The sequence below is a fragment of the Elgaria multicarinata genome, chromosome 3 (assembly GCF_023053635.1).
Source record: "Elgaria multicarinata webbii isolate HBS135686 ecotype San Diego chromosome 3, rElgMul1.1.pri, whole genome shotgun sequence".
Lineage (NCBI taxonomy): Eukaryota > Metazoa > Chordata > Lepidosauria > Squamata > Anguidae > Elgaria > Elgaria multicarinata.
This window is the reverse complement of record NC_086173.1, coordinates 51,965,004-51,991,998: the sequence shown is the minus strand read 5'-3', so window position 1 is coordinate 51,991,998 and position 26,995 is coordinate 51,965,004. Positions and strand designations below refer to the sequence as shown.

General features: G+C 40.8%; 1 protein-coding gene across 1 annotated transcript in view; it reads right to left on the bottom strand.

Annotated features, from left to right (window-relative positions):
- CDR2L (cerebellar degeneration related protein 2 like) overlaps window positions 1-24,836 on the bottom strand; it is a 28,934-nt gene extending 4,098 nt beyond the window's left edge. Inside the window, exons 1-4 of the mRNA XM_063120260.1 lie at window positions 24,115-24,836; window positions 6,743-6,855; window positions 4,890-5,038; window positions 2,632-2,796 (exon numbers count right to left, since the gene is read on the bottom strand). Coding sequence (XP_062976330.1) covers window positions 2,632-2,796; window positions 4,890-5,038; window positions 6,743-6,855; window positions 24,115-24,193 — 506 coding nt within the window. The 5' untranslated portion in view covers window positions 24,194-24,836. The remainder of the gene's footprint in view (window positions 1-2,631; window positions 2,797-4,889; window positions 5,039-6,742; window positions 6,856-24,114) is intronic.
- Between the last annotated feature and the right edge of the window lie 2,159 nt (window positions 24,837-26,995).

The window sequence follows — 26,995 nt, the reverse complement described above, 5'->3', positions numbered from 1 at the left end:
AGTTTGTTTCTGTCTTCCAGGGTAGCTATCCCACTCAATTATGTGTCGTCTGCAAATTTGATAAGTATTCCCTGCACCGCCTCATCCAAATCATTAATATAAATATTGAAGAACACTGGGCCCAGGACTGAGCCCTGTGTACCCCACTTGTTACCTCCCCCCAGTTTGAGAAGGTACTGTTGATAAGCACTCTTTGAGTCCGATTCTGTAGCCAACTGTGGATCCATCTAATAGTTGTTCCATCTAGCCCACTTTTAGCTAGTTTGTTAATCAGAATATCATTGGGCACTTTGTCAAAATCTTTGTTGAAGTAAAGATATATTATGTCTACAGCATTCCCACAGTCCACAGGGGAGGTTACCCAATCAAAAAATGAGATCAGCTTAGTCTGACAAGATTTGTTCTTGACAAATCCATGCTGGCTTCTAGTAATCACTGCACTATTTTCAAGGTCCTTACAGACTGATTTCTTTATAATCTGCTCCAAAATTTTCCCAGGGATGGATGTCAGACTGACTGGTCTGTAGTTCCCACGTGCCTCTTTTTTGAAGATAGGGACAACGTTAGCCCTCCTCCAGTTGTCCGGCACCTCACCCGTCTTCCATGATTTCGCAAAGATAATAGACAGTGGTTGTAAGAGTTCTTCTGCCAGCTCCTTTATTACTCTAGGATGCAGCTCATCCGGCCCTGGAGATATGAACTTGTTCAAAGAAATTCGGTGTTCCTTGACCATTTGTTTATCAATCTCAAACTGCAATCGTGCCCCTTCAGCTTGTACTTCACTTTTTCCAGGGGAGTCATAGACCCACTTTTTGGAAAAGACTGAGCCAAAGTAGGAATTGAGCACTTCAGCCTTTTCTTTGTCATCTATTATCAATTTGCCATCCTCATTAAGCAGCTGAACCACCATTTCATTCCTGTTTTTTTACTATTCATGATTAGCAGCACAATCTTATACATATCTACTCAAAAGTAAGTACCATTGAATCATAGAATAGCAGAGTTGGAAGGGGCCTACAAAGCCATCGAGTCCAACCCCTTGCTCAATGCAGGAATCCACCCTAAAGCATCCCTGACAGATGGTTGTCCAGCTGCCTCTTGACTGCCTCTAGTGTGGGAGAGCCCACAACCTCCCTAGGTATCCAATTAGGTTTACTACCAGATAATTGAGTATAGAATTGCAGCCTAAAATTTCATTCAGCAAACTTCTTGGTTTATTTTTATTTAAAAAAAAATTCTATCATTTTTAAGTGTTCTGGCAAGAAGGGATTGTTGCACCAAAGCCACTAGCCAATCAATGTGCACAAGAAGCTTCTGCTTTCAACCTGTAGAACTAGTTTTCTCTGAGCTCAGCCCTGGAATGGGATATCTGACAATGTGATCTGTAAGCTTCCAAAGTGCAGTGACCCTTTGCTTTCAGACACATCTATGTGCACCTCTTATTCACAGGGGTGCCATTTCGGGAGGGGACAAGGGGCAGTCTCCTGCAAATTGCTTTTCAAACCACATGTGATTATTCCTTAGCAGCATCTATATTTCTGGCCAACCCACACTGTGAGTTACTATTGTTATCACCAATTAAATGGCCTCCATGCTAGATATGCACACCAAGGTCACAAAGTCCTTAGGTTTATAAACAAAAAGGCAGAGGGTGGTTGTCCTGTGGTGATAACACTGGTACAATTATTGTTATAAGTTCAAAGATAATTGCAGGAGACACTCTTGTAATACATTGTTTTTTTTGTAATCCAAGAAAGGCATATGGCCTTGCTGAGTGGTCTTCTCTTTTACTAAAATCTCATTATGTCTCATCCCAAGCCTAGAATTTGAAATGCCATCTCTATTTAACAGTGCTTTTATCTAGGTAAGGGAAGGCCATTCATGCCTTTTCTCATGCTGTCTTTTGGGCAGCAATGTGGGAATGGAAAATGGGACTTATTTGCATGCCAAAATCAATTATCTGGATTTTTATTTTCTGTTTTTTTCATATTTGTGAAGGAGTGTTAGGCAAGAGACCTTCAAGTCTGCCATATGTGATGCAGCATAGATGCATCAGGCCTTAATGTATGGAGCTGCAATGAGAAATCCCTAACTGACCACCCCCCAAAAAACAAATTCATTTATTATTGACCCCACTTTTTAAATATACATTTTCTCCCCTCTCCCACTCTGCCCCTCAAGCTAGTGCTACTCCAAAAAGTATTGAAAGCTTTCTTCTGTCTGTTTTTTGCCACCAGCAATGCCCATGTTCTGCTGTCAATAAAAAATGCTACTTCAAACTTGGAAAACTTTTTTCCTTGTTGAACTATTATGCCATTGTGTTGACACAATCAGGGCACAACCCTATCCATGTGTAGATAGTATAGCAGGCTGGGGGATGCTGAGAGTTGTGCCCTAAGGTGCCAAGCGTCTTCAATTTCCTCTGAAACTGGAACTGGAATTTGATAATCCTGTGAATTGTTGCACAATTGAGAACCACACATTATTACAAGTACAGCTGGTGAAGAAAAAGGCAGCTGCCAGAGGGCTAAATCTAGTAAAAATCACTGGCACTCAACATGTAATACCTCTCTAAATTAATGGATGGACCAGGCTGGAATATTTAACAGAAATGAATTACATACAGAGTACCTGGGACTTGAGCACAGCTCCTTGAGGCAAGGGAATGTATGGATGGTTCGGCGCCTCTCTCTCTTTTCCCGCCGGACACGCAGCTGGTCTAGGCTCTGCAACTCTTCCACCTGCTTTTGTAGCTCATCTACTTGGTTCTGCAGCCCCTCAATGGTTTCTGTCAGGCTATATGTACATCCAGAGTTGATGGGGGGGGGGGGGGAGAAAGAGAAAAGGCTACATTGTCTTTAGAATGAGGTACAGATTCACTATAAGGACATAAGTAGTGCTGTGATGGATCAGACCAAAGTCCATCTAGTCCATAGTGGCCAGCTGGATGGCCATGGAAAGCCACAAGCAGGATATGAGGGCAACAGCAGCTTCTTACTGATGTTCCTCATACAGAGGTATACTGTCCTTGACATTAAAGGTAATATATAACCATCAGAACTAGTAGTCATTGATAGCCTTAACTTTCATGAATTTGTCCGATCTCCTTTTGAAGCCATCCAAAATGTTGGTCATCACTACATCTTATGGAAGTGTGTTGAAGTACTTATTTATTTATTTATTACATTTCTATACCGCCCAATAGCCGAAGCTCTCTGGGCGGTTCACTTCCTTTTATGTGTCCTGGATCTCTCACCAATCAGCTTTAGGGGATGAGCCTGGGTTCTAGTATTATGAAAGAGGAAGAAAACAATCCCCCTATCCACTTTTGCCACACCATGCATAATTTTGTACACTTCTGTTACATCTCCCCTCACTCACTATTATGGCAGATAAGATATACCATAGGAACTGGGCAAACTACCCACCTGCCTCCTTTTTCTCCAAATCCAGTTGTCTGGAACTCCTGGAGAAAGTTTACATACATCCTTAAACAAAACCATATTAGGATGCTCCTACTTTTTTGGCCCATAAACTGCAGTCCTTTCTTATTACCATTCACACAGAGGTAACTGCGCAGCTGCACTGAATGATCAGGCACACTCAAAAACTAGATCTCTTTGACCTGCACATCCTACCCTGGAAATATGTTTCTGTATAGAGAGTACAGGAATGCTGCTCTCCAGGCTGACTATCAGCCAGTGACTGGATTCGCATGATCACAGATGGAAAAGAAGCCATGGTGGTTTATGAGCCACTTAATTAGCATAATTACCCTTGCTGGGCATGGGTTGTCATGATGTCTGAACCCAAGGGTGGCTGGTGAGGGTGGTTACAAACTCATGGTTTGTTTTAGGGTTTCAGGGCTTTTTCAAACCACCCCAGTACCCACGCTTCCTGGATTCAGACATCACAACAGCCTGCGCCCGGCAAGGGTAATTATAATAAATAGGCAGCTTACAACCAACATGTGCTGGGAAGGAAAATAAGACACCATGGCTTATTTTCCCTTCGGGACTGTGCAAACCTGCCCAATGGGTTTCCTCACCCATCACTGTCGGGCAGCTAGCCAACAACATTCTTATTTAAAACTGACCTGCTAATAAAGAGAAACAAAGGTTGAAGACTGATCCTGCATTCCATTCACATCCCACATGTCACCATCTCAGACATTCTTGTTGAATTTTGATTGAAAGAAGCTACTAAATGGCACTGTATTCTTATAATCCTAACTTTTGGGGGTGAAATAATTCTGACTCAGTTTGGAATGCTTTTTTCAATTGTCAGAGATCCAACCTCTACCTCCCAACATCTGACATGATAAAGGCAGACCTGTGTTTGAAAATACAGTTCTAATAATGTCATGAGTACTTTGGGCTCAAGACAGGCATGTAGAAACACACTCAAATAACTCTTGTGCTCTAGCCTTTGGGTAGAGTACTTTTTTATGATGGCATTAAGGCTGGAACATAAATTGCAAACATCAGGGTGCAGCCACTTAGCTTTGCTTTTCGTTTTCTTCTCCATGATCATCCATGCACAACTCCATTCTGAGGTGACAACACAATAACCTGGTTCTCATTATCATTTTCAGCCACATTTTCACAATCATTAAAAAGGGTACCCTGGTTTGCAGCACAGGCTGGGCGCCTGTTCCATAATCCAACTCCTACTTGTAGGTTGTCGGGTCGAACCCAGAGAGGGTGGGTTGTTAAGAAGCCTAAAACAGTCCATGATAACCCACAAATGGGGATTAGGTTATGGAACCACATTGGCTTATTTAAGTCACCATGCCTGAAAAGGATCATGCAAACCTGCCCATAGTCACCTCAAAACTGAAATCATGGCTCAGTGAATCTTTCTAAAGGACCCACCAGATGAAGCATTACCATTGTATCTTCTGCTGGGATGTCTTACTCTCCAGCACAAGCTTCTGATTGGCCAGTTCCAGGTCCCGTGCTGTCATATCCAGCTGCTCATAGACCTTAGCATGTTGTTCATTCATATGCCGTAACATTTCCAGCTGTTTTGTCAAATACTGGAAAGAGAAAGGATAAGAAGCCCACGAAGTTATTAGGAACATAGTACTATGAAAAAAGTATTCATTAGGGCCATAATGTTTAGATGAATGAATAATTAGATCAGCCTTTTTGAACCTGTTGGTTTCTAGATGTGTTGGACAACAACTCCCAGCATGCCCCAGCCAGCCATACTGGTTGTGGGATGCTGGGAGTTGTTGTCCAACACATCTGGAAGGCACCAGGTTTGGGAAGGCTGGATTAGATGAATCAATGAAAATATTTTGATTGACTAAAAATGTGCTCCTGCTTAATTGGGACACATCTTTTAAAAAGTAATTATCTTTTAATATAAGTAATTATAAAAGCTGCAGATGACAGCTGCTACCTAAATGTCCCCTTCTCTCACACAAAGGAGAGAACACTCTCTTCCAGTTCATACAAACATTTGACATGTGCATGTATAATCTAAGAACAAAGTATGTTTTTCCCTGGTGAAAAATGTTCATATGCAAATTTATGCAGATTTAATCAAATGATGAATCATTTAATAGATTAAAACAGATATGATTAACTAAGATCTCTTTAACTGGGTGACAGCCCTGTTGTCTCGAAGAATAAAGGATAGCTAGATCAGTCTATTTCAGGTCCCTCCTTTTGCTGCTCTTGCCAGAGAACTCTGTACCCAGGTGGGAAAAGTCAACTCAACGGAAAACTCCACGGAGCCTGCCACACAACACGCAACACAACGGGTGTATAGGAACTCTCCTCTGTACAGCATGTATATTCTGTGTGGAGTGTTTTCCCAAAAAAACTCCACCGTCGTGTGGAGTTTTCCCGCCAGACAACACATTTATCAACGGTGGTGTAAAAAGTCCACTGTGGAGTTGTAAAATCACCATTGAGAAACATGTTGTCTGAACTGAGCCAGTATGTAAGTTTTGGGGAAAACATAGCTACGTAAAGCATTTTACGTAAAGCTGCCACTTGTTTAAAAGCCCAGAAACAGAACTTTGGGGGTGGTGGTGGAATATATCAGTTTTTGTTTTCCCTTCTTAATCCCTATTTATTTTTTTATCTCAAATATTTCTAGTAGAGAACAGTCAATTTCCCCCTCAAAAACAAACATTTCTACCACTGTCTTTTTTTTAAAAGAGCCTTAGAAGTATGGAGGCTTTAAGAATCCCTTATTCATTTTCATATGCTTTCCCTCCAAAATTTGCTGTTTTAAAAACAAGGCAAATTACTATTAAGCGTATCTTAACACTTCTTTAAGCTAGAAATATGGTTGGAGAGGGAGAAAACTTAGGGGGAAATATATACATTGTGTCAAGAAAGGACAGAACAATTTAGCCCCGTTTCAGGAGCTTTGTTAGAAGAAACTAATCTGGGGACACAAGCTCAAAGTGACCCTTGCTAAAGCTGCCGCTCAGAATGAAAACATATGGGATGGGGGCGGGTGGAAGGGCTTCCCTGGAGTGTACAACTGTGTCTCACTGAATTGCTGTTTTTGCAGACCTTAATCCACCTCTGTTTTAGCCCCTTCCATATGTGCTCGTTACCCCTCCCCCTAATAACATGTCTCCACGGCTGTGGCTCACGCTGACGATACTGAAGCAGCAAAAATGCCAGCTAAATTCTCCTATGCATTTTCATAGCCATGCTCAACGTGCACAAAAAAGTGCAACTGGGGTTATGCATTCACGAGTGTCTGCCGTTAGTACCTCTATCTCTTGTACTTGCTCCTCATTGGTTGTGTACATCTGTTGCAGAGAATCCTCCAGCTCTTTGTTGCGCTCCAGCAGTGTCTTCCCCAATTCAGCTGCTAAGTGCAAGTCTGAAAAATAAAAGAAACAAAATGTGCTGAGGGTCTTTCCTCCAAGCTTTTTACAATAACATGTGTGAAGTAGTCATTTGAAACATTTTAACCTCTCAAAGCCAACCACCACAACACATAATTCAACCATATAAATTTTGCAAACATCTGAAATTAATACACTAAGACAAAATAAGCAATTTTATATAACAGCTCAACCATGGCAAATGTCTTTTAACTGCAAGGACTCTTCCTGTAGTATTTTATGATAAACACACTTTCTCCCTTCCTAATGCTTTGGAGACTATAGAGAAAAGTTACAACCAGTGAAGGTACTTATGTTTCTCATGTAGGGTCAACCTGGAACCCAGTGCTTTTAAGAGGAGCTATGGCATCCATGTTTCTGGAAATTCCTTTACTGACCCAGTCTATACTGGGGAACCAAGGTTTTTGATCATGGTCACAGAGCTGAATGGAGTCTCCTTCTAATGCAGGATTTTTTTTTCAAAGAGGGGAAATATGTTATTGCTCTGTTTATTTATTCATGAGTTATTTATTATTATTTATGATTTATTTAATGGCTCAGCTCTAGGGCACATTATCCTAATTATCCCACCCTGGTGGGAGTCAGAAGGACAGACTGAAGTGAGAATTGTATTTTACTGTTTTAATGTTATGTTATGACTTGTTAGCTACTCTGAGAGCTTGTGCTGAAGTGCAGTAGTTTTGCTGTGTGGTTTTATCCTGGTTGTGCTTTTTATATTGTATTTGTGTTTTTAGATGGTTGGTTGTTTTTATGCTCTTCATTTTAATTTTTGTGAACCGCCCAGAGAGCTTCGGCTATTGGGCAGTATAAAAATGTAATAAATAAAAATAAATAAATAAATAGATAAAATCCATGACAATGATAATGACGACAACAGCAGCAGCCATGTTCATTCCAACGTAAATGTCTTGCAGCCTTTACAGAAGGCCATGAGAGAGGAGTGTCTGCATATCATCAGGGAAGGCATTACAAGGACTTGGGGCAAATAAAATAAGGGCCTTGCTCCTCGCAGCTTAAGTTTTTATCCTCTGAAACAAAGGCACTTGGAGTAGGGCCTGACTTACAGAACTCAGAGAGGTGGGGGCTGTCTAGACGTCGTCTTTGCCCAGTGGTAGCTGAGAATCAGCGCTGCGTTGGTTATATGATGCAGCCACAGAGTCGCAGCCACCGCGGGGCAAAGAGTCGATGCTTCACTTTAGAAAAGTCGTGGACTTACGCCAACTTTTTTCTTCAGAGCGAGGTCACCAGACTCTTCCGCCATGTGACCTTGCTCTAGTGTTGATCCAGGGGGTGGTCTGGGTGGATGGCAACAGCTGATTGGTTGTTGGAAGCCAAAGAAAATGTGTGTGTGTGTGTACCCAGATGACTGCTGGAAAACCCTGCACACCTTCCAGCAGTCTGTATTATGTGCCACCACCCAGCAGCATGGAAACCGCAAGGTTTAGCAGCAGAGCGGTGCCGTGAAGGCAGGCTTGTGGTCTTGAAGGTATGAGGGCCCCATGCTATGAAGGACTTTAAAAGCACCAGCATCTTGGATTCCATCTGGAAGCTAGTGTAATTCTTGCAAAACCAGGTGAAAGGAGCCCATATCCATCAGAAGGGGAACAGCAGCTTTAACGGCTGTAACTTTTTCCTGATCTGAGGAAGATAATTTGCATCTTCTACACTGCAGCTTGAGAAACCACCAGATGGGCTTTAGAGGAACCATCCTTCCCTGAGGGGATGGGAGAAGGAGCAGACACAACTTGGTGGGCTGCCACCATCCAGCTCTCAGTGGTGAGTCCCTCTCCCAACCAACTGGCACCAGAAGGGCTTCCGAAGAACCACCTTGCCTGGGGGGACAGGAGAAGAAGCAGACTAAGCCTGAACAGAATGGAAAAAGGAGAAGAGAAACAGCACAAGAGAGAAGAGAGGAACAGGTCAGCAAAGAACAGGCCAACCCAGAAGGATAAGAGATGCAATGCTAACCTCACTAGAATCAGATCCCTAGTAGACATATTCCCATCAATGTGGGCAACTGAATCAAGCACCACCATTACGCTTTCCCCCTCCTCCCTCCCAATCTCTTTCCTTGTGTCTCATGACTTTTTAGATTGTAAGCCTGAGAATAGGGAGTATCTTATTTATTTGGCTGAAGAACAAGGTAAACATGTGTGAAATAATAAATAATCCCCATGTCCTATCAGTAGCTGAGGTATGATTGGTTAGGATGGGGAGAGGGCCTTCTCTGTGGCCGTACCCAGGCTGTGGAACTTGTTACCTAAGGAGGTTCATTTGGACTCCTCTCTCATGGCCAGCTGCTCCCTGGACAAGATACTCCTATTCTGGCATTTAGCTTGCCAGGCTGAGCTTTTAGTGAATCCCCCGTTGTTTAAAAGGCATTTCATCTGCTCTAATTCTCATTTGTTGTCATTGTTAGATGTGTTGCATATTTTACAATGTGATTTTATCATTTAAAAATGGCCATAAGCTGCCCTGAGCATTGTGATTACAACGGAAGGGGCAAGATATAAATAATGCTAACAACAACAGTAATTAATGCAATAAGGGGTTCTGCAAGTGCGACCCAGGAAACTGAGCTTTGATTTCAGACTGTTAAGATAATCTTCTCTCACAGCTTTTCCTAGCTGATGTTGATGGAGATTGAAACTATCCAGTCAGTGTTCGAGTCAATAGGAATGATGTTCAGCACCTTATAGGACCAGCCGTGGAGCAAACAAAGCACTTGCAGATGTTGGGTTTATAGTTATTTTGCAGGGCTGGCTAACCTTCTTGCATTTCATCCATCTCTCGTCCCGACAGAGCTCCCCTGAGCCTGGTGATATGAAACCGTCTCTTTCCACCAGCTCTCTCTCTCTCTCCACAGCTGCCTTTGTCCCTGGCTGACTGATCACCCTTTTTGTCCAAGAACATGTGAGAAGACTGTGGAGTGTTGGTGGCTGCTGCCGGAGGGACCCGCTGCCACAGAAACCTATGTGTGTCAAGACGTTCGACTGCACCTGCCCGTGTAAGTGGCAGGCCTCTCTGAGGCAGCACAGCTGTAGGGTAAATTGTCCTAATTATCCCACCCTGGTGGGAAGCAGAAGGGGGCAGTGCAGCCACTGAGGTGCTAATTGAATCTTCTCTTGGTTTCTCTAGGCTTTAATGAGCAGCGCTTCTGGGTAACTATTGTTCGGAACCGGTTGCTATAGCAGAAGGTGGAGACCGGAGACACCCCTCCCTCCCCGCCCCACTTCCCAGCCGCACCATTCCCCTACATGAATAGGCCTCAGGCTTCAGAGCAAAATTAACAGGTTTGTAATCCAAATCCCTTTCCTGTAATTAGTACTTTTGGAATTGAACAAGCACCTCAGCTTACTTGAAGCAAAGGCTGCAACAAGAGTCCACTGACCCTGTTAATAATACCTGGATAAAACTCTGTGTGTGTGTGTTAAACAGGAGTAACTAAATCAGGGTCAACACGTTGCAATGGTATGCAAAAACAGAATTCTGTCATTAATAAATTGGCTTTGTGTAGTTCTCCTTTACTGCTTAAAATCCATCAGGAAGTATATAGACGGCACCATATTACCAGTATATAGGCTGATCTAGGACTTTGGCTGTATTCCTGAACCAATATGTTGTTGATTCTTGAACTACTAGCTATATGCTGCTGATTCTTTCTCAGAATCCTGATCTCCAGTTCTGAATACTATACCCAAGAGTAAACTCTGACAACTGACAGGCTCTTAATTTTATTAATCTAATGATACAAAATGCACTGGTCGGGCAGCTGCACTACCAGAACGGGTCTGATTAAGAGAGAGTTGCAATTACTGTTGGAGAGACTTTTATAGAGCTATCTCCAATTTTCAAAATACCCCCAGGAGACTGAAAGTGTGATTGAAGACAGGGATTAGGACTGGAAGAAGAAAAGGGAAATGCCATATTCATCAGCTCCTTTGGTTGTGACTAAGATCCTTTCTCTCTGACATCATACTTTTTCTTTTGCAGCTGACAGAGATTATATACATTTTATCCTGTACAAGGTGATCTGGCTAGCATGATAGGTGCCAGCCCAGAAGCATCCCTGCTACCTCACTCCAGGTAGCAAAGCTTAGGGTTCTCCCAGTGTCCATGAGAATTACATCAACCTCGTCCCACCATATGGCATCCAATTTAATCTGCTGGGGTTGATTTAAGTGGCTTAGGAAGCTCAGGATTCAGCATCATGTTTTTAAAAACTCCTTCAGCAATAATTTGTGCAGGAGCCAGATGATGTATAAATGGAGGAGGAGGAAATACATTCAGTTCAAAGAAAGAAAAATTGTTATTCTTTTCTGGGACTGAGTAAAGTTAATAGGAAGGCGAGATGATTTTTCATTTTACTTTTAAAGTACTTTCTTGGCTGCTTCTTTAAACCATCATATCGGTTCCATAACTCCACATGCATGCGCACGCACACACACCCAGTAGAAATGACATGATAAATTAAAAATCTAAGATAACCTTGATCGTTCTGCCATTTAGCTCCATTTACTGGATGTGCCCTTCATAAAGGTATAAAGCTCCTCTCCCAAAAATTAACCCCATAAAAATGTGGGTTTAAAAGACATTTCTAAGATAAAATCAGCCTCTTATTTGCCATAATAGTTTGCATTTTAAACTTTTAAATATTTGCTCCCATCCTCAGTTGTTTCCTGGTGTCTCTATTTTAGACTGTAAGCTCCTTGAGTTAAGGATTGGGCATACCTGTTCTTTGTATAGCCTCATGTGCATAGATGCACTATATAAATGATGATGACGATTATGATAATGATAGTAATAAGGTACCTAACCAGCTTCAGTCCCAATTTTAACACTGGGTATATTTGTAATTATAGTATGAATAAAACATAATCTTTTAAAACATCATTAAAACAATATTATTTTAAGTGATACATTTTATAGTTTATTTGACAATTATACGCCATCCCATAATTTTTCCTTTCCAGCTACACAATGGATGAGTTTCAATGAATAAGTGAAGATATGAATGAACCTTGTTTCTTGTGCATGCAACTCGTTCCCTCCTCCCCAAAACACTGTAGTCCCCCCTAGAAATCTTCAATTAATATTGTTTCCTGTTTCCTCTGAGTCAGAAAACTACCAGGTTCGGAATAACCCAGGACCTTAAACCAACTTCAAATCATGGTTTATGATCCTGGCTTGTTCCTAGCTTGGTGAGCAAAGTTTCCTGGTTCAGATAAAATGGTTAATTGAAGGTTTTCTGGCTTATCACTGCACACCAAGAAGGGAGGGAAGGCATGGCACAATCACATAGCGTGCGAGCAAAAGGCTCATATGTATCTCAGCCTATTAAGCTAATATATGATTGTTTAAAGTGAGCCCATCCAAACTTCCATCCCTGGGAGTGTTGTATCAGAACTGGTTTGGCAGATTTGTTTTTCAAACTATTGGAAAGATGATACATCCATCAAACAGTGAATGTACTTGATTAAGAGTGCAATTCTATGCATGGTTACTCAGAAGTAAGTCTCACTAGGTTCAGTGGTGTTTAGGCTGCAATCCTAAACCCACTTACCAAGATACCCTCATTACAAACTGACTAGGTGGCTTTGGGAAAGTCACTACACCTCTTCTGTAAACTAGAATTATTAACACTACCTTGTAGATATCACACTACCTTGTAGATATCATACAGGCACTAGGATAAATGTATTATTTATTATTCAATGGGCTTTGTAGAATATGGTAAAGGTTGCTTCACCAGCGGGTCTTTTGTCAAAACAGCTAAACAAATTATGTCAAGACAAGTAAGAAAGGAAGATAGCTACACAGTAAGAAAACAGAAAGTCAGAATGCAATAAAACAGTAACAGTTCAGGAACCCATGTTGTCATGGTAACAGAGATTGCTCTGGGTGACCCAGCACATTTGTCACACTCAGACCAGCACTAGAGCAACCTAAAAAATAATAATACTGTAGTAATTGTTTGCAAAAAGTGCAACAGCAGAAGAGAAATCATATCAGTCCCATTAGCTTACCTTTTCCTACTATTCCGGCTCCCACTCTACTTGTTTCCTTGTTGAGTCTATTTTAACCTCTAATAATAAAACTCTATATTGAAGAATGTTTTAATACATATGCATCCTTATGTGATCATTCTCCAAATATGTAATTATAAGTTACATATAAGTCACCATTTTGCCATAAAATCATCTTTTTCCCTCCCAAATTTAATTTGAATTTGTTGTATAAGTTTGTCTATTTATCCGAACATCAAATAGTTTATAAATCCAATGTTTCTTTTAATGGCTTAGAGCAGTGTAGGTAACTTGGTGTCCTCCAGACATTTTGCATTACAATTCCTATAATCCTTTGCTCAAAAACTTCAAATAAGCCATGGTGGCTTGTTGTGAGCTGCAGTGTGGTTTGCATAATCATTGCCTGGTTGTAGCTTTTTGTGTCATCTGAACCCTGGTGGCATGGCTTGTTGGAAGGTTAAACAATTCTCAATAACCCATGGACTGTTGTAGAGATCTTGAGATCTGAAGGCTGATCATTATCTCCTTCTCCACTTTCTCATGTTGGAAAGCCACTCCTTGTATTTGCAACTTTCCCTTTCCTTTTATTCTTTAAAACGAGAAAGCTGCAATTCTTCATCAAGTTGGTTCTCTTCCTTTACTTTTTCTTCAACAATATCTTTTAGCATTTTCATATCTTCTCTAGAATGAAGCTTCAGCCTGATGAATATCAAATATCCTTTTCTCATCCCCAGGACTATATATGTTTGAATTTCTTGAGCTACTATATGTTTAAAAGGGAAGAACTCAGCCCCATTGTTACTGTAATTCTTTAGCTAAAAGGACTGTTATTAGATAAGGACTATCATTCATCATTTTGCAATCGTGCAGCATTTCCAAAGAGAGAACTCAAAATTTTGAAATGCAGTGCCCTTCATGCTTTAACAGCCTCTGCTCTCTTAATACCATTTCCTTGTCATGAAAATGCAGAAATATTAAAAAAGAAAATCAGAAGAGGTTTGTGGACTGCTCTGTGTCCATCTTCTCTGGTCCTATACAATTGAAATCACTTTAACCCAGGTGGTAAAATAAGCTTCTATATTTTTATTTTCAGCTCCTTCTTTGAAGTCTCCAAAGTGAACACTGCTCTTGCACCCTCTGGTGTTCAGTAACACCCACCTTATCCACTTTGTTGTGCTTTATTTATTTAGTTTTTTGAGTTTGTGCTCTCTGCCTTATCTCAGTCAACTATGTGATTAGCAGAGACTTCCAAGTATCTTGCTGTTCAGTTCTCATTTGCTTTCTTAAGTATTCTTAAAAAGGCATCTGTTACTAACTTGGAAATCCTGCAGATTTCATCGCCCCCACCCCAGCCATTACAGGCCTGTTCAGTGCTCTGTGCTTCTCTGTAGTGGCAGGCATAGGTGAACCGTTTTTGTGTTCCACACTGGAGCATTGGTGTTAATGATGGTTCTGGCTCAGAGCATCAAACTATTGTTATTCGTTTTGTTTTCAACCCCCCACCTCAGAACACTTAGCAACATGCATGCATGTTGATTTTAAGGATTAGGCCATCTGAGCAAGTCACATGTGATAGAACCACCACCACCACCCCAATATGATTCTAACCAATATACCAATGCTTAATACTTTGGACTTATAAAAATTCAGACTGCCTAGTCCATGTTAGAAACCAAAGTAAGGCTCTCTCCCAGGTTGGTTGCAACACCTTTCTACTCAACCCCCTCTCCCAATGTATATGCAAACGAGAAAAGGGATACTGCTTGCTTTTACAAGAACAATACTGATTTGGGGATGTGGGGGGAGCAAACTTCTAAAGTTGTGAACGCATTGTGGATTTGTATACTCAAATGAAAAAGGTGTTACTGCTTGCTTTTACAGGGACAGTACTGTCTTGTCCACATGGGGAGCAGCAGACTTCTAAAGTTACTTACATACTCTAGATTGTATATAGAAGTTGCCAAAGTTGAGATCGGAGGCATCAGAAGTGAAAATGGAAGGAAGTTGAAATGGAAAAGTTCATGCCGAGAGCGAGGAGGGGCTACTCCAGTCCTCAGTGGGCCTACTATGCTGCTGACATCCAATAACATCCCACCAGGCTCCACCCAGCAGTCCCCTGCAACTCCACTGCCCTAGTTTTCAGGAGGAATCTTGCTGGTGAGGGGAGAAGTTGCAGCATGTTCTCTTCTCATCTGGCCTGAAGCTTCTGGCATTATTGTTATTGTTGTGATGTGGGAAGGAGCTGCACGTTATTAAGTAAAATGTTAATATTTCTGTTGGCCTTTTGCACTAGGTACTCCTAGTTCCCATAGTCTTCAGTGCTCATTGTAGTAATGCTGCACTTTGTGAGGTGACTGAACAGAAACAATAATAATCCTTTGGGAAGGAGCCAACAGAGCATTTATTTTTCATTCTATTGTGCTCTCTTCCAAAACACACATTTGTTGGGAACCATCTAACCATTTACTTCAAATATACATAAGAATTCCCTTTGTGCTTTCTGTTGGGTGATAATAGTACATTAAAGACACAAACATGGTAAAAAAATAGTAAGGAACAACAGTTAAAGCTGCAGGAGCCCTACCCTCTTTTGTATCTGGTTATGCTAGGCCGGGATTCTACAGCTTTAACTGTTGTGATGAAGACAGAATTTCATCAGGTACTGCATGCATACAAATGACACCTGCTGAAATTCCCTCTTCCATACAACTGTTAAGGATACGGGAGCCCGGTCCTCCTTTTCATATGGACACCCTAGCTTTGAGTTCCTTGCAAGAGGAAAAAAGGTGGGATATAAGTGCAATAACAACAATAATAATATGATAAAAGGCTAAAACTACTGGGTACAAAAATGATTCATAAAAGGAAAATACTGGGGTTAAAAAAAGTCTGCTTAAAGAAAAAGGTTATGGCATATTAATGATTGAGCAAAATTTAAGTCCCACTGATTTCAATGTTAAGTCTCATTTATTTCAACGGGGGAACTGAATTCTGCCCAAAATGTTTAATTATTACATGCATATATACCAAGGAGCTTTCATAAGATGCAAAAGGATTTATTCTCAGGTTGCTGATGTGGCATGAATGACTAACACAGGGATGCATTACTAGCTGGAATGGTATTTAAACTTATGAGGCACAATTTTCCAAATACTTATTACTCCAGATACACACTAGCCATGTTCCAGCTAGGTGGCATTTCCAGGGTCCAAAAGATCAATCTGTTTCCCCACCCCTCTTCTCTGACTGCAACTTTCTTCTCATTCTAGTCTCTCCTGCATGTGGAACCATGTGCTAAAATGATCTTCCATTGAAGGTTCATGAGTTTGTAGAAGAAAGTGTATATATAATCCCAGTCTACATCATATTTAGGGTGGGGTTGTTGTTGTTTCGTTTTATTTGCCTTTCAGAATACCAATTTGGAGCCAGTGTGGTATAGTGGTTAGAGTGTTGGACTTGGAGTCAGGAGATCCGGATTCTAGGCCCCACTCAGCCATGGAAGCACACTGGGTGACTTTGGGCCAGTCACAGATTCTCAGCCCAATCTACCTCACAGGGTTGTTGTTGTGAGGATAAAATGGGGAGGATGATGATGATTATGTACCTTGGGTTCCTTGGAGGAAAAAAGGTGTGATATAAATGTGATAAATAAATAAAAATAAATACATAAATAAATTTTCAGAATTCATTAAATTAAGAGTGCCCTACTCCATGGCACGAGCTGCTTTCCATATTATATTTTTTCATTCATGGGAGTACTGCTACAAAACTCAGAGGACCGAAGGAATCTTATTACAACAACTGGAGGGCCCAAGGAGCTATTTTAGGTGATCAAAATGCAAGGTCTTTCATGTATCCAGTAGAATTTGTAACTTTTCTTTCTTTCTACAGCAGATGACACCTCTCAGTTTCAAAAGTTGTTTGTTACTAACCACAAAGGACTGTTGTTTAAGCGGTGTTACATCCAAAGCCCGTTGGGTGAATCAGGTTATTTGTATGGTTGTTTGAATCCTGACCAAAATTTAATCATGAATAGAAACAAATCTAGTAGCTTTTGTGGAATAGTTTAGCATACTTAGGGCTGACTTAAAATATATATGTAGAGACATATTTCCTATAGTACAATGTAATCAGAAAAAATATTTATGAAGCAGTTCTATGCCCACAAATTTTAATGCTGGAAGATGTTCTAAAATGGACTAAATATAATCCCTTCTCCCATATTTTACTTAGACCATTGGTCCGCCGGTACAGTGGCTCAGCAATTAGTCAGTGAAAAACCTTCCATTAGCAGAACACACCTGCAGTTTCTGACTCATAAATAAGTAAGAGCCAAAGATACTGCAGAGATAGTCAGCATCCTTCCAACTGTGCAGATTTTGGGTCAGACAACAACCAGCCAATCACAGCAGTACAGCCCATAGTGTCAGGTGATCTGCATCACACTTCTACAGAGCAATGCTTCAGATTAGTGACAGAATCTGGTAATTTTTCTGCCACTCCACAAGGTATCTTTTTCATTCCTCAATGAAACAGGAGTTATCTGTAGCTTTAAGCAGAATGCTTTAATTTGGCATAGTTTTATTGTTATTGTTAATTCATATATAAAACCTTGTAAATAAAATAAGCCAAATGTTTCTTGATTCATGGCAATGAACACATGTGATTTTCAGAGGAGTTACTGAGTGCAAATAGACTCTGCCAAAAGTTTTAGCCCCCCATCAATTCCACACCAAACATCTCCCTGCTAAACAAGCAAGCAAAACAAAAGGTCACCCCCCCCAAATCCCGCAAATTAATTGTCCAAAATATATTATGAAGAAATAATGCCATTGTGCAAATTTAATAAAATTTCCCAACTGTGACAGAAAAAATTGTTTGGGTAAGGAATTTTTTTTTGGAGAATGTCATGTAAGCCAGCCTTGAGGCAGGAAAAGTAGTGGGAGATAAAACATGGAATGATGTGAGCAACTACTTAAAAATGTCATCAGGATGGTTTAAAACAATGAGGCATGTCTTTTCTTTGCCTTTAATTCAACCTTCTTATCTAACATGGAGTATTTAATTTTTTTGGTGGGGGGGAGGTTAAAATAAATTCACATGTTCACATGAGCATAGCCTATCTCAAGTGGCAAGTTAGCCAGATCCTGCTGCTTGACACAACTGAACGTATTTGCGCAGGAATTCTATACAATGTTGAATTCCAATGCAAAGATCTGGAGTTTTAGCACTGCTGAACGCACAGGAAGTTTGCCCACACTCTCCATTGTTATTCCAGGATAGTTGCTATCAATATATTAGCCCTTGGTAGATTTAAATGCATACTTTAAAAAAACTTTTGAATGTACAGACCAACATAGCTACTGTTCTGGAATGAAAGATTTATAGACACCTCAGGTACTTCCAGACAGAGGCAGCTATTCCATCTTTTCCTCCTTAACAGATTTTTCAGGCAAAGAAAATAAGAAGGAAGAAGCATTTGGAAAATGTGGGAAGGTTAGAAAAGGAAAACAACATCTACACCCCCAGTCAAATTCCATGATTGAGGCAGGTCAGTTGCATAATAAAAACCTTGTTTGGAAGCGCCCCTAATACAGCAGTTACATCGTGGTACATCAAGGGGTAAAGGTGCAGTCCTATGGGGATGGTGTGTAAGCCTCCAACCTCTGAGGCTAACTGCCGTCCAAAACAGAGCAGGAGGGATGGTGGAGGCGATCTTTGCCTCTGCACTCCTCCCATTCTGTATTTTTGCTAGATGGGCTTTTTTGCCCATCTAGCTGAAGCGTCAGGGAGGGGGAGGGAAGGAAACTGGGGAGTACTGGGAATATGGCATAAGCTGTCCCCTCCACTCCCCGCCCACTGTCATGCCCCCTTTCCCTTCCCTCTGAGGTAACCTTGGAGAGGCAGCCAATACGATTCTCTCCACTCCCATTGTGAGGGGGTGGGGTGGGGAGCTCGGACTCCTGAGTCCGAGGTCAGAGTGCTGCCTCTCCAGGATCCAGGAACCCGAAGTATCCTATGCCCCCCCACCCCAGATCTTGTCTGAGGGCTATAGGTTTGTTCTCTAAAATGATGAATGCCCAAGCCTTTACTGAAAAGTATAGGAGCAACATGGTATCATCAATTTTTGTCATTACATGTATGCAAAACAAATAAATCATGTACTACAAAAGATTGTTTTAAAAGATTGCATATTTTGAGGGAGAAGAATGCAAGACTTTCTAAATCTTAGATGCTGTGTTAAGATTATACAAAAAGAATGTTTTGAGTTTGGACTGTAGCTAATTCTGTCTTCCTGGGTGCAAAAAATAGTTGGATAGATGGGCTCTTTTGAAAAACAGAATCTTCCATCCAACTTTCATATCACATATTGCAAGAAAGAACCCTGCCTTACCTATTACATATAGCTATATAGTGATTCTTCTCAGCCTGAGGACAGAGCGGAAAAACAATACTGAAATGGCCCACTGAAGTGGCTATACAGAAATGAAGTACTTTATTGCTGGAGCAAACTATTGTTATTTCAGAAGGGAGGAGCAAATGAAGGCTAGTGGCTCTATCCTTCCTCCTTACAGGTTATTTGCCATCTGACTGCATTCCATTTTTTAAAAAGCATTTATTCTGAAGCAAGCAATATGAGAAGGTCTAGAAAACGTCCCTGCCTCTTTACAGTTTAGGTTTTGTAACTCACTCCCTTGAGCTTTCATAGCAAACATTCCTTGAGAAACTGGTGTATTATGTCAGTACAGCCACATCACCTTGCAGCTGCCAGAAACAAGGCTCACTGTCTCCTTTTCTTTCCATAGCTCTACCTTCAATTCATACATTCCAATTGTAGGACTTCCTTAGAGGAAGAGGCTGTGGTCCCAGAATGCCTTTCTGCAGCAAAATGGGAAAGGGGGTTGTGGTTAAATCCAATACGTGAACACAGATGCTTGCTCCCTGAAACTTTTTTCCCTACCGGCGGACATTTGTGTTTGGATGCAAGCACTATGGGCATTAGAGCACAATTTAGTTGCACTACTTTAAATGTGCTGTTACAATACCATCACCAGCTGCTTGTTATATCCTGACTTTTAACCAAAAATGACGCTCAAGGTGGCTAATAATAAAACCGAGATTAAACCAATAATTTAAAACATCACATGAAAACAAATACATTAGAAACACAAGCGTAAAATAAATAAACAGCACCCAAAGTGACACATGAAGTTTAAAGACGGTTTGGGAAACTGATCTCCAGTGCCAAATAGACAATGACAGTTGGGCCAAACTTTGGACCGAACTACCTTCGGAGAATAGCTCTGCCGATATGAAAGTGTTGACAATTAAAACAATATACAGATGGCACTTCACTCCAACAAGACTTCATTGGATGAACCTGTCTCTGTCTCTACTTTTCTGGAGGGGATGTGGGAGTGTTGAGATGCTGGTCCATATGTGGTGGGACTGTCTCCAGGTTCAACACTTCTGGTCTGGAGTATTTGGGGTGATTTCAGATATTGTTGGTTGCATTGTTGTGCCAGAACCCTTCTTAGCACTTCTATCTCTAATGGATAATGTAAAAGGCAATTTGCCACACTGTGAGGTAATCCTATTTTTGTTGTGAGCAGCACGCCTAGAAATAGTACAACATTGGAAAACAGGTGCCAGCTGCACGATGCAGGGCTGGTTCACCAATATCTGGAAAACCGCACTTTCAGAGTGATTAACCCGCCATAGCAGAGTTCTGAGAGGGGTGGCCAAACATAACCACTTCATGGAAATTGGTTTTCCCTTCTTTGCATTGGTCAACAAAAAGCTAGTGGCCTATAAGCCTCCGATATTCCAAACATCATTCTGGAGGGAAGTAATTAAACAAGGACTGCTCTAAGAACATTCTACTGTTAATGTAACTCAAATAAGAATGGGAACACCATTTCTTTTTTAAAAAATATTTTTTGTTTGTATAGTTGACCGTTATTATATTTGTTGACTATAAGCTCATTATATTATGCACTAAAACTCTTTTTAGGTTGATGTTTTACTATCCAATCTCAATGTCTGAATTAAATGTGAAAGTATATATGGAAGCAGATCTTAACCAAAGAAGGCTACTTAAGACTACTAAATCATAATAGCAAATCTAAAATCAATTAATGTTGTTTTGTCTATGCAAAACACGTTTGTAAAAGCAGAGAATCAAAGAGCTAGAATAAGCCCGAAAGTCATCTACTCTCACCACCACCCACCCACCCACAGAGACAATTTTCTCAGGAATCCAATCCTTCTCACACAATAGTCTATAAAATTAAAAAAAAAAAAAACAGCCTATATATGATAATCTGGATTAGAATCAAGGTTTCTGTTCTAAAGTGTCCTATTTTGCAAATTTCAGAAAACATAAACTCTGCCAACAGCATGCACTTCTCAAATTTGCACATACAGTCTTAATATATTCCAGTTTCAAAATATTATTAGAATGTTGATGTTATAAATATATTGTGGCCATTGGCAGGCGATAATATTTACCTAGCATGTATTTAAAGGCAAGCTGGGCAGCATCATGGGGAAGACCAAGGTCATGTGTAGAGGGCCATCTCAAAACAGGAAGTTCCATGCCAACTCCTTCCAGACTCAGAGTCACTGCATTTTATTCTTTTAAGTATTTGTACTGTATTTTATGTTTTAACTGCTCAATGGCTCTTATGTTTTTTAACTGTTTGAAATCAGCACAGAGGACATTAGTTATTGGGTGGATTAGAAATGAAATAAATAATACATAAATAAATTAGAACACGAGAAACATAAACTTGCTTCCACCCTTTTCTTTCTTTTCTTATTTAACAAAAAGAAGCTGGGATTACAAATAGAAACTGAGGTTCATAATGTGCTGCATAGGTTACCAGAGTCTATGTAGAATTCTAACCACTCTGCACACTACAAGAAGAGAGCAAGAGGGCAACACAGAAAAAGTGCCTTTAGATAAGGGCAAATTTAATTAAATGTATGTGTGTATTTGTGCACACAAAAGCATCAAACCCCCTGATATGTTATGCAAGCAAATTCCTTGGGGCAGAGATGAATACTCTTAAGTAGCTGGAAATTCAAAGAAAATAAAAGTAGCTGGTATAGGCTTTGATATATTTTAGGAAGTGGGTATAATTCACCAATAGCCAAGTAGTTAGTGAGCATAGTGATCTCCGACTTAAAAGCACTGGCTGGTTTTATAAACCCAACATATAATACACCTTTGACGAGCTAGCAAAATCATAGTAAAATATTCACTATAATCTAGGTCATCAAAACAACTATGATTCCCATATTACTTTGCCTTTAGCTGTTTCTGCATTTAACCTGAAGAAAGGGTCACTGGCCCTATCTGAATCTGCTGCCAAACACTGTCTTTCTTCTATGTACCCCAGGAGGCTGGCACCCAGATCGTCTTAGTAATGTATAATGCCTAATAACCACATTCTGTATCTTCCTTATTTCCCAACTAAAATGACAACTCCACAATTATGTTAAACTTGGAGCACTGACCAATCAGAGACTGTTGCTCTGGCTCAGTGCAGCTGCATGAAGTACAATAGTGTCAATACTTGACAGCTTTGTACATCATGCAAATTAACTGTAGCTGTAGTTACTAAGCAGTAAAAGTCCATTGTGCTAGCCTCAAAATCTTCTCCATGTCCATATTTCTAGTTAGTTTAAGCTTATTTATTATCACCACTACTTTCTTGGAACCTATTCCTCAGTAATGGCGCCAGTTTTTCAGTCTGGCATGCCTCCATCAAGTCTCTGCAATGCCAGTGTAAAATTATTTTTTTTTGATGTTGTGCTAATGTTATTGCTGGCAACATACAGATGGCATGTTCCCATCCTAAGCGAGCAACACTTAGGTGTTGGCTCAGCAAGTCTTAAGACTGGTATGTAAGGATGTGGAAGCTCTCCAAATTGTCTTCATCTTGTATGCATATTTTTTTTCATATCATACAAATTCATTCCTGATTTACACCATAAAGTAGAAGTACTTGGGTACTGTCAGTTTTGAGTTCAATATCATGAAACAAGCCTTCTTGGTGACCTCACTATTGAAAAATATATTTACTTTTCTGATTCTGACTCAAGGAATTGGGCCCAATGTGTATGCTGTTATTGTCTACACAGATTCCTCATTTAGGACCCTGAGTTTCTGTAGATGGGTTGAAGCAAGTTGTAACCCTCAATTAAGTAAGGATACAATTTGCTTGACATTAAGCACATTTAAGCCACACTTATTTTAATGGGAGAGTCAAGGACATGCTTAACTCAATGGGGCATGCTTAATTCAATGGGACCTAAAAGTGCTTAGTTATGTCCTTATCTCCACAACACATGAATATTGATCTCCAATTTCATTTAGTTAGCTCAGGGCTCAATAATTTGCAAATCTAATGTCTACACAGCTTATTTTTTCCATCTGTTTAAGTATGTATTGTTGAAAATGAAATGCTTAAAGCCTACTTCATCATCCTTCTCTCATTCCAGTTCTGTGATTGAAGTTGCAAAAACTTTTACATTTCAGCAAAATGAAACACAGAATTTGCTGCAGCTCGATGAACCAATACTGCCTACACGCATACATCATACAATTGTGCCTGTGCATTTATTAAAAATGAATATATTTTTGCCTTTTAAAAATGGTTCATTTACTTTAGAGTTGTTTGCCACTCAAAACTTGCTCCACTCTCATTAGATGTCTGATTTAGCACAAATAATTTCTGTTTACAATTGTCTGTAATCAACTCTACTCAATAGCATCTAAATTTAAAGTAGCATTAATAGCTAACTCACTGGACCCAAAACAGCCAAATGTCATGACAGTTTTACAGGGGTCTAACACCTTGAGCACTAATGACATCACAACAGATTTATCCCTTTAGAATAACCAGGGACAAGATGTATTTTTCTCTAGGTCTACAGAAGCATTTTAACTAGAAGTTGCCCCATGATGAGCCATGAATTATTAACTATACAATTTGGTAAATTTATATTCCCCAGGAGATGTTGCAGCTAGTGAGAGTGAAGCTAGTGAGAGTGGGGTTTCAGAGGTATGGGCGGGAATGTTTTTTACCCCACTGGACAGCCAGTTTGCTTCTGATCCGATTCTCTTATGCTAGATGATTTCTGCCGCTGTGTGAAGATCATCCTGGCTATGCTGCTGCTAGTGTTTATACATTTCCTTACCTTGTTCCAAGTCCTGTTGGTCGTACCAGGGTTCCTCTTCCTCACTCTGAAACTCTTCCATCCTGTCCGCACTCAGCATTAGCTCTGTTCCGCAAACATCCAAAACAGAGCTGTAAGCAAAGCGAGATTGAGCTCTCAAAGAGAATACTGCGGAGATACAATCAAGGGTGAGAAAAGACCAGCCGTGGGGAAAGGGGAGCAGAGGGGATATTCTCCAAGAAACCAACTGATGAAGGCAGGAACCAGTTGCCGGACTTTTAAGGCTGCGATCGGCCAAGATGGGCCAGTGGAGCTGATCTTGAGCAGACCTGAGGTTGGGACAATGGCTTTGCAGATGTTCTATTGTGATCAGTGCTGCTGCAGTGGTATCAGGCTCCAAGCTCTGTCATCACCTTCCCGCTCTCTTTCCATCTGCCTTTTGCGAGGGAGGGAGCAGAAGGGCCAGAGATGTGGCGTACGAATCTGCCCGGCCTTATTGTCCTCTACGTCAAAAAAAAAAATTCCTGCTTTCTGGAAGGGGCGGTTAGATAATTTGCCTTTGTTATGGGTGGAAATCAGAATCCGAAGACTGCAGGGCTCTTACTTGCACCGAGTTAGCTGGGTGATGCACAAAAGGAAGAGCAACCTTCCTATACAGCCAGTTCCTATTTGTGCAGCTCGGTGGAGACCTCTAGCACGGAACTGCTGCAAGAAAATCCATGCAAAAGACATGGGCGCGCGGGGGTGGGGGCAGAGGGAGGACAGAACTCCCTCCTTTTCCCTTTCCCCCCGCAGATCCTTTTCATCAGAGGAATTCCAGATGCATTTTAGCTGCTAGGCGGATTTGAGGCTTGCATTCCTCCAGGATCCAGAGAGCAGGGGCGGAGTCCTGAATGGTGCCAGTCTGTGTAAAATACACAAAACGGCGAATATGCTCATAAGAGGGAGGGCTCTTGACGACGACAGCCTGCTCAGCTTTTAATTTGCACGCAGAGGATACGTATGCGAGTAAGAGCCAGCGACGGCTTTCTGATGGCAGCCTGCTCCTCTTTTGCTGGTAGAATACTTCGCCATTGTTCCTTTGGAAAAAAAAATCTCTGTTATTGCTCCTGCTGCGATAAACAAACAACCCAACTGGAAAACATGGGTCTAGGTTTCTTATTAATTAAAGTAGGTGGGAAACAAAAAGGTTTCTTAAAACTGAGGAGCCAAATAGTCTTCCTCAATAGTTTGGTTTGGAATTTGGGGAGGGGGGATGGAGACCCTAAATCAGCCGCTGGCAGGAGCCATAGTTCACTGGTTTAAAAGAGTATCTTTGAGCATGTGTAGAGTATCTTTATTTTCTAAACTAAACCTAGTCACCTCCCCCACTCCCAATAAATCTGGAGTTAGGTGAAAGAGCTTACCTGGTAAGCTTACCTAACACTCTTTTTAAAAATCAAGCATCAGCTATAGGCCCACTTAAGCAAATTACTATTTCTCAACCTCTATTCTCCATCTACATAATGAAAATCATTTGTGAGGGTCAACGAAAGTTGAGCTTTTTATGATGCCATTGCCTGGCCTCATTCACATAATTTTACAGAGGGTCCAGTCATCTTCAACTAACACCCCATCTCCTGTCTTTTCCCACTGCTTCTTCAGACTTTTCTCTTTCCACACGTAGTTCAACAGATGAGTGTTTTATTGCACACTCGCTACTGCCCACTCATGGTTTTTCACGTGTCTTTTAGACAACAGTGTGCGCCTCCTGCTCCTTCTTGCCTTTCTTCCGTCACAAGATGGACCCCTTTTAATCCGACTTATTTTAGGAAATGGAATGTGCTGCCATTTCGTGCTGTGTGCAGGAAAAGCGGTGTGATAAAAATGGCCACCTAATGGGTCACATGGTCTTTGTTTACTTCCTTTCTTCTCCGGGAAGAAAGAGGAAATATTGTGGGACAAGTGGAGATGGAGAGGCGACTGTAGGGAACCATGATTCCACCCCGTCTGTTGATGCTTCCAGATGGAGGGATCCTTGGGCTGCCAATGAGAAGGAATTGTGGAGCTCTTTCTTGACCGATTATCTGTACTAAGAGAAAAGACAGACATACTGGTGGGAAAATATGGGAAGTTTACGAGTTGAAGAAGATGACGTCTGGAAACCCACCCACCCCCCAATAATAATAATAATTCTGTGAATGAGAGTGATGGTGCCATAAAAGTCTCATCAGGAAGCTTAATAAAGAAAGACAGAACAGCTGCCCAATTGGTGCTGCAATCTCATTGGAAGCACTAGAAACCCTCCATCTGGAAACATCCTAACCTCATACTTGCAGCAAACAAATCTACACAAATCAAATAAACAAATATAACTACCTTATATAGAGAGGGGGTTGGATTAAATTGTTATTGTCTGAGAGCCTCACAATCATTTCATAGCTTCTAGTTACTTTTAACAGAACCTATGATTCTCTCACAGGCCTGAATCTTGGTTTCTTTATGCGCAAATTCTACTGATCTCAGCAACCCATTTAGGATTACTGCCTTTTGCCACAGGAGCAAAACACTGCTTCTTCTCCTGTTCGTTCTGGATTGTATGGAACCCTCTTTGTAAGGCACAGAACGGATAACTCAAAACAAAAACTACTATTATCTTTTTATAAAAATAAAAGGAAGTGCTTGTTTGTATGTCCTCAAACGATTTTAAAACTGTACATCAGATTGTTATGAAACCTTTAGGATTTGTTCTACAAATCTCGGATTGTTCTGCAAATCTGGGATGGTTTTAGGCATAGTGAAAATTTCGACCACCATCTTGAACCAAAAGGGCGGCAAGTCAAAATTTATAAAGATATACTGCTTCAGTACCATTCGATTGATTTCAATCAAATTTTCCATCATGATTTAGCACTGCAGTGAG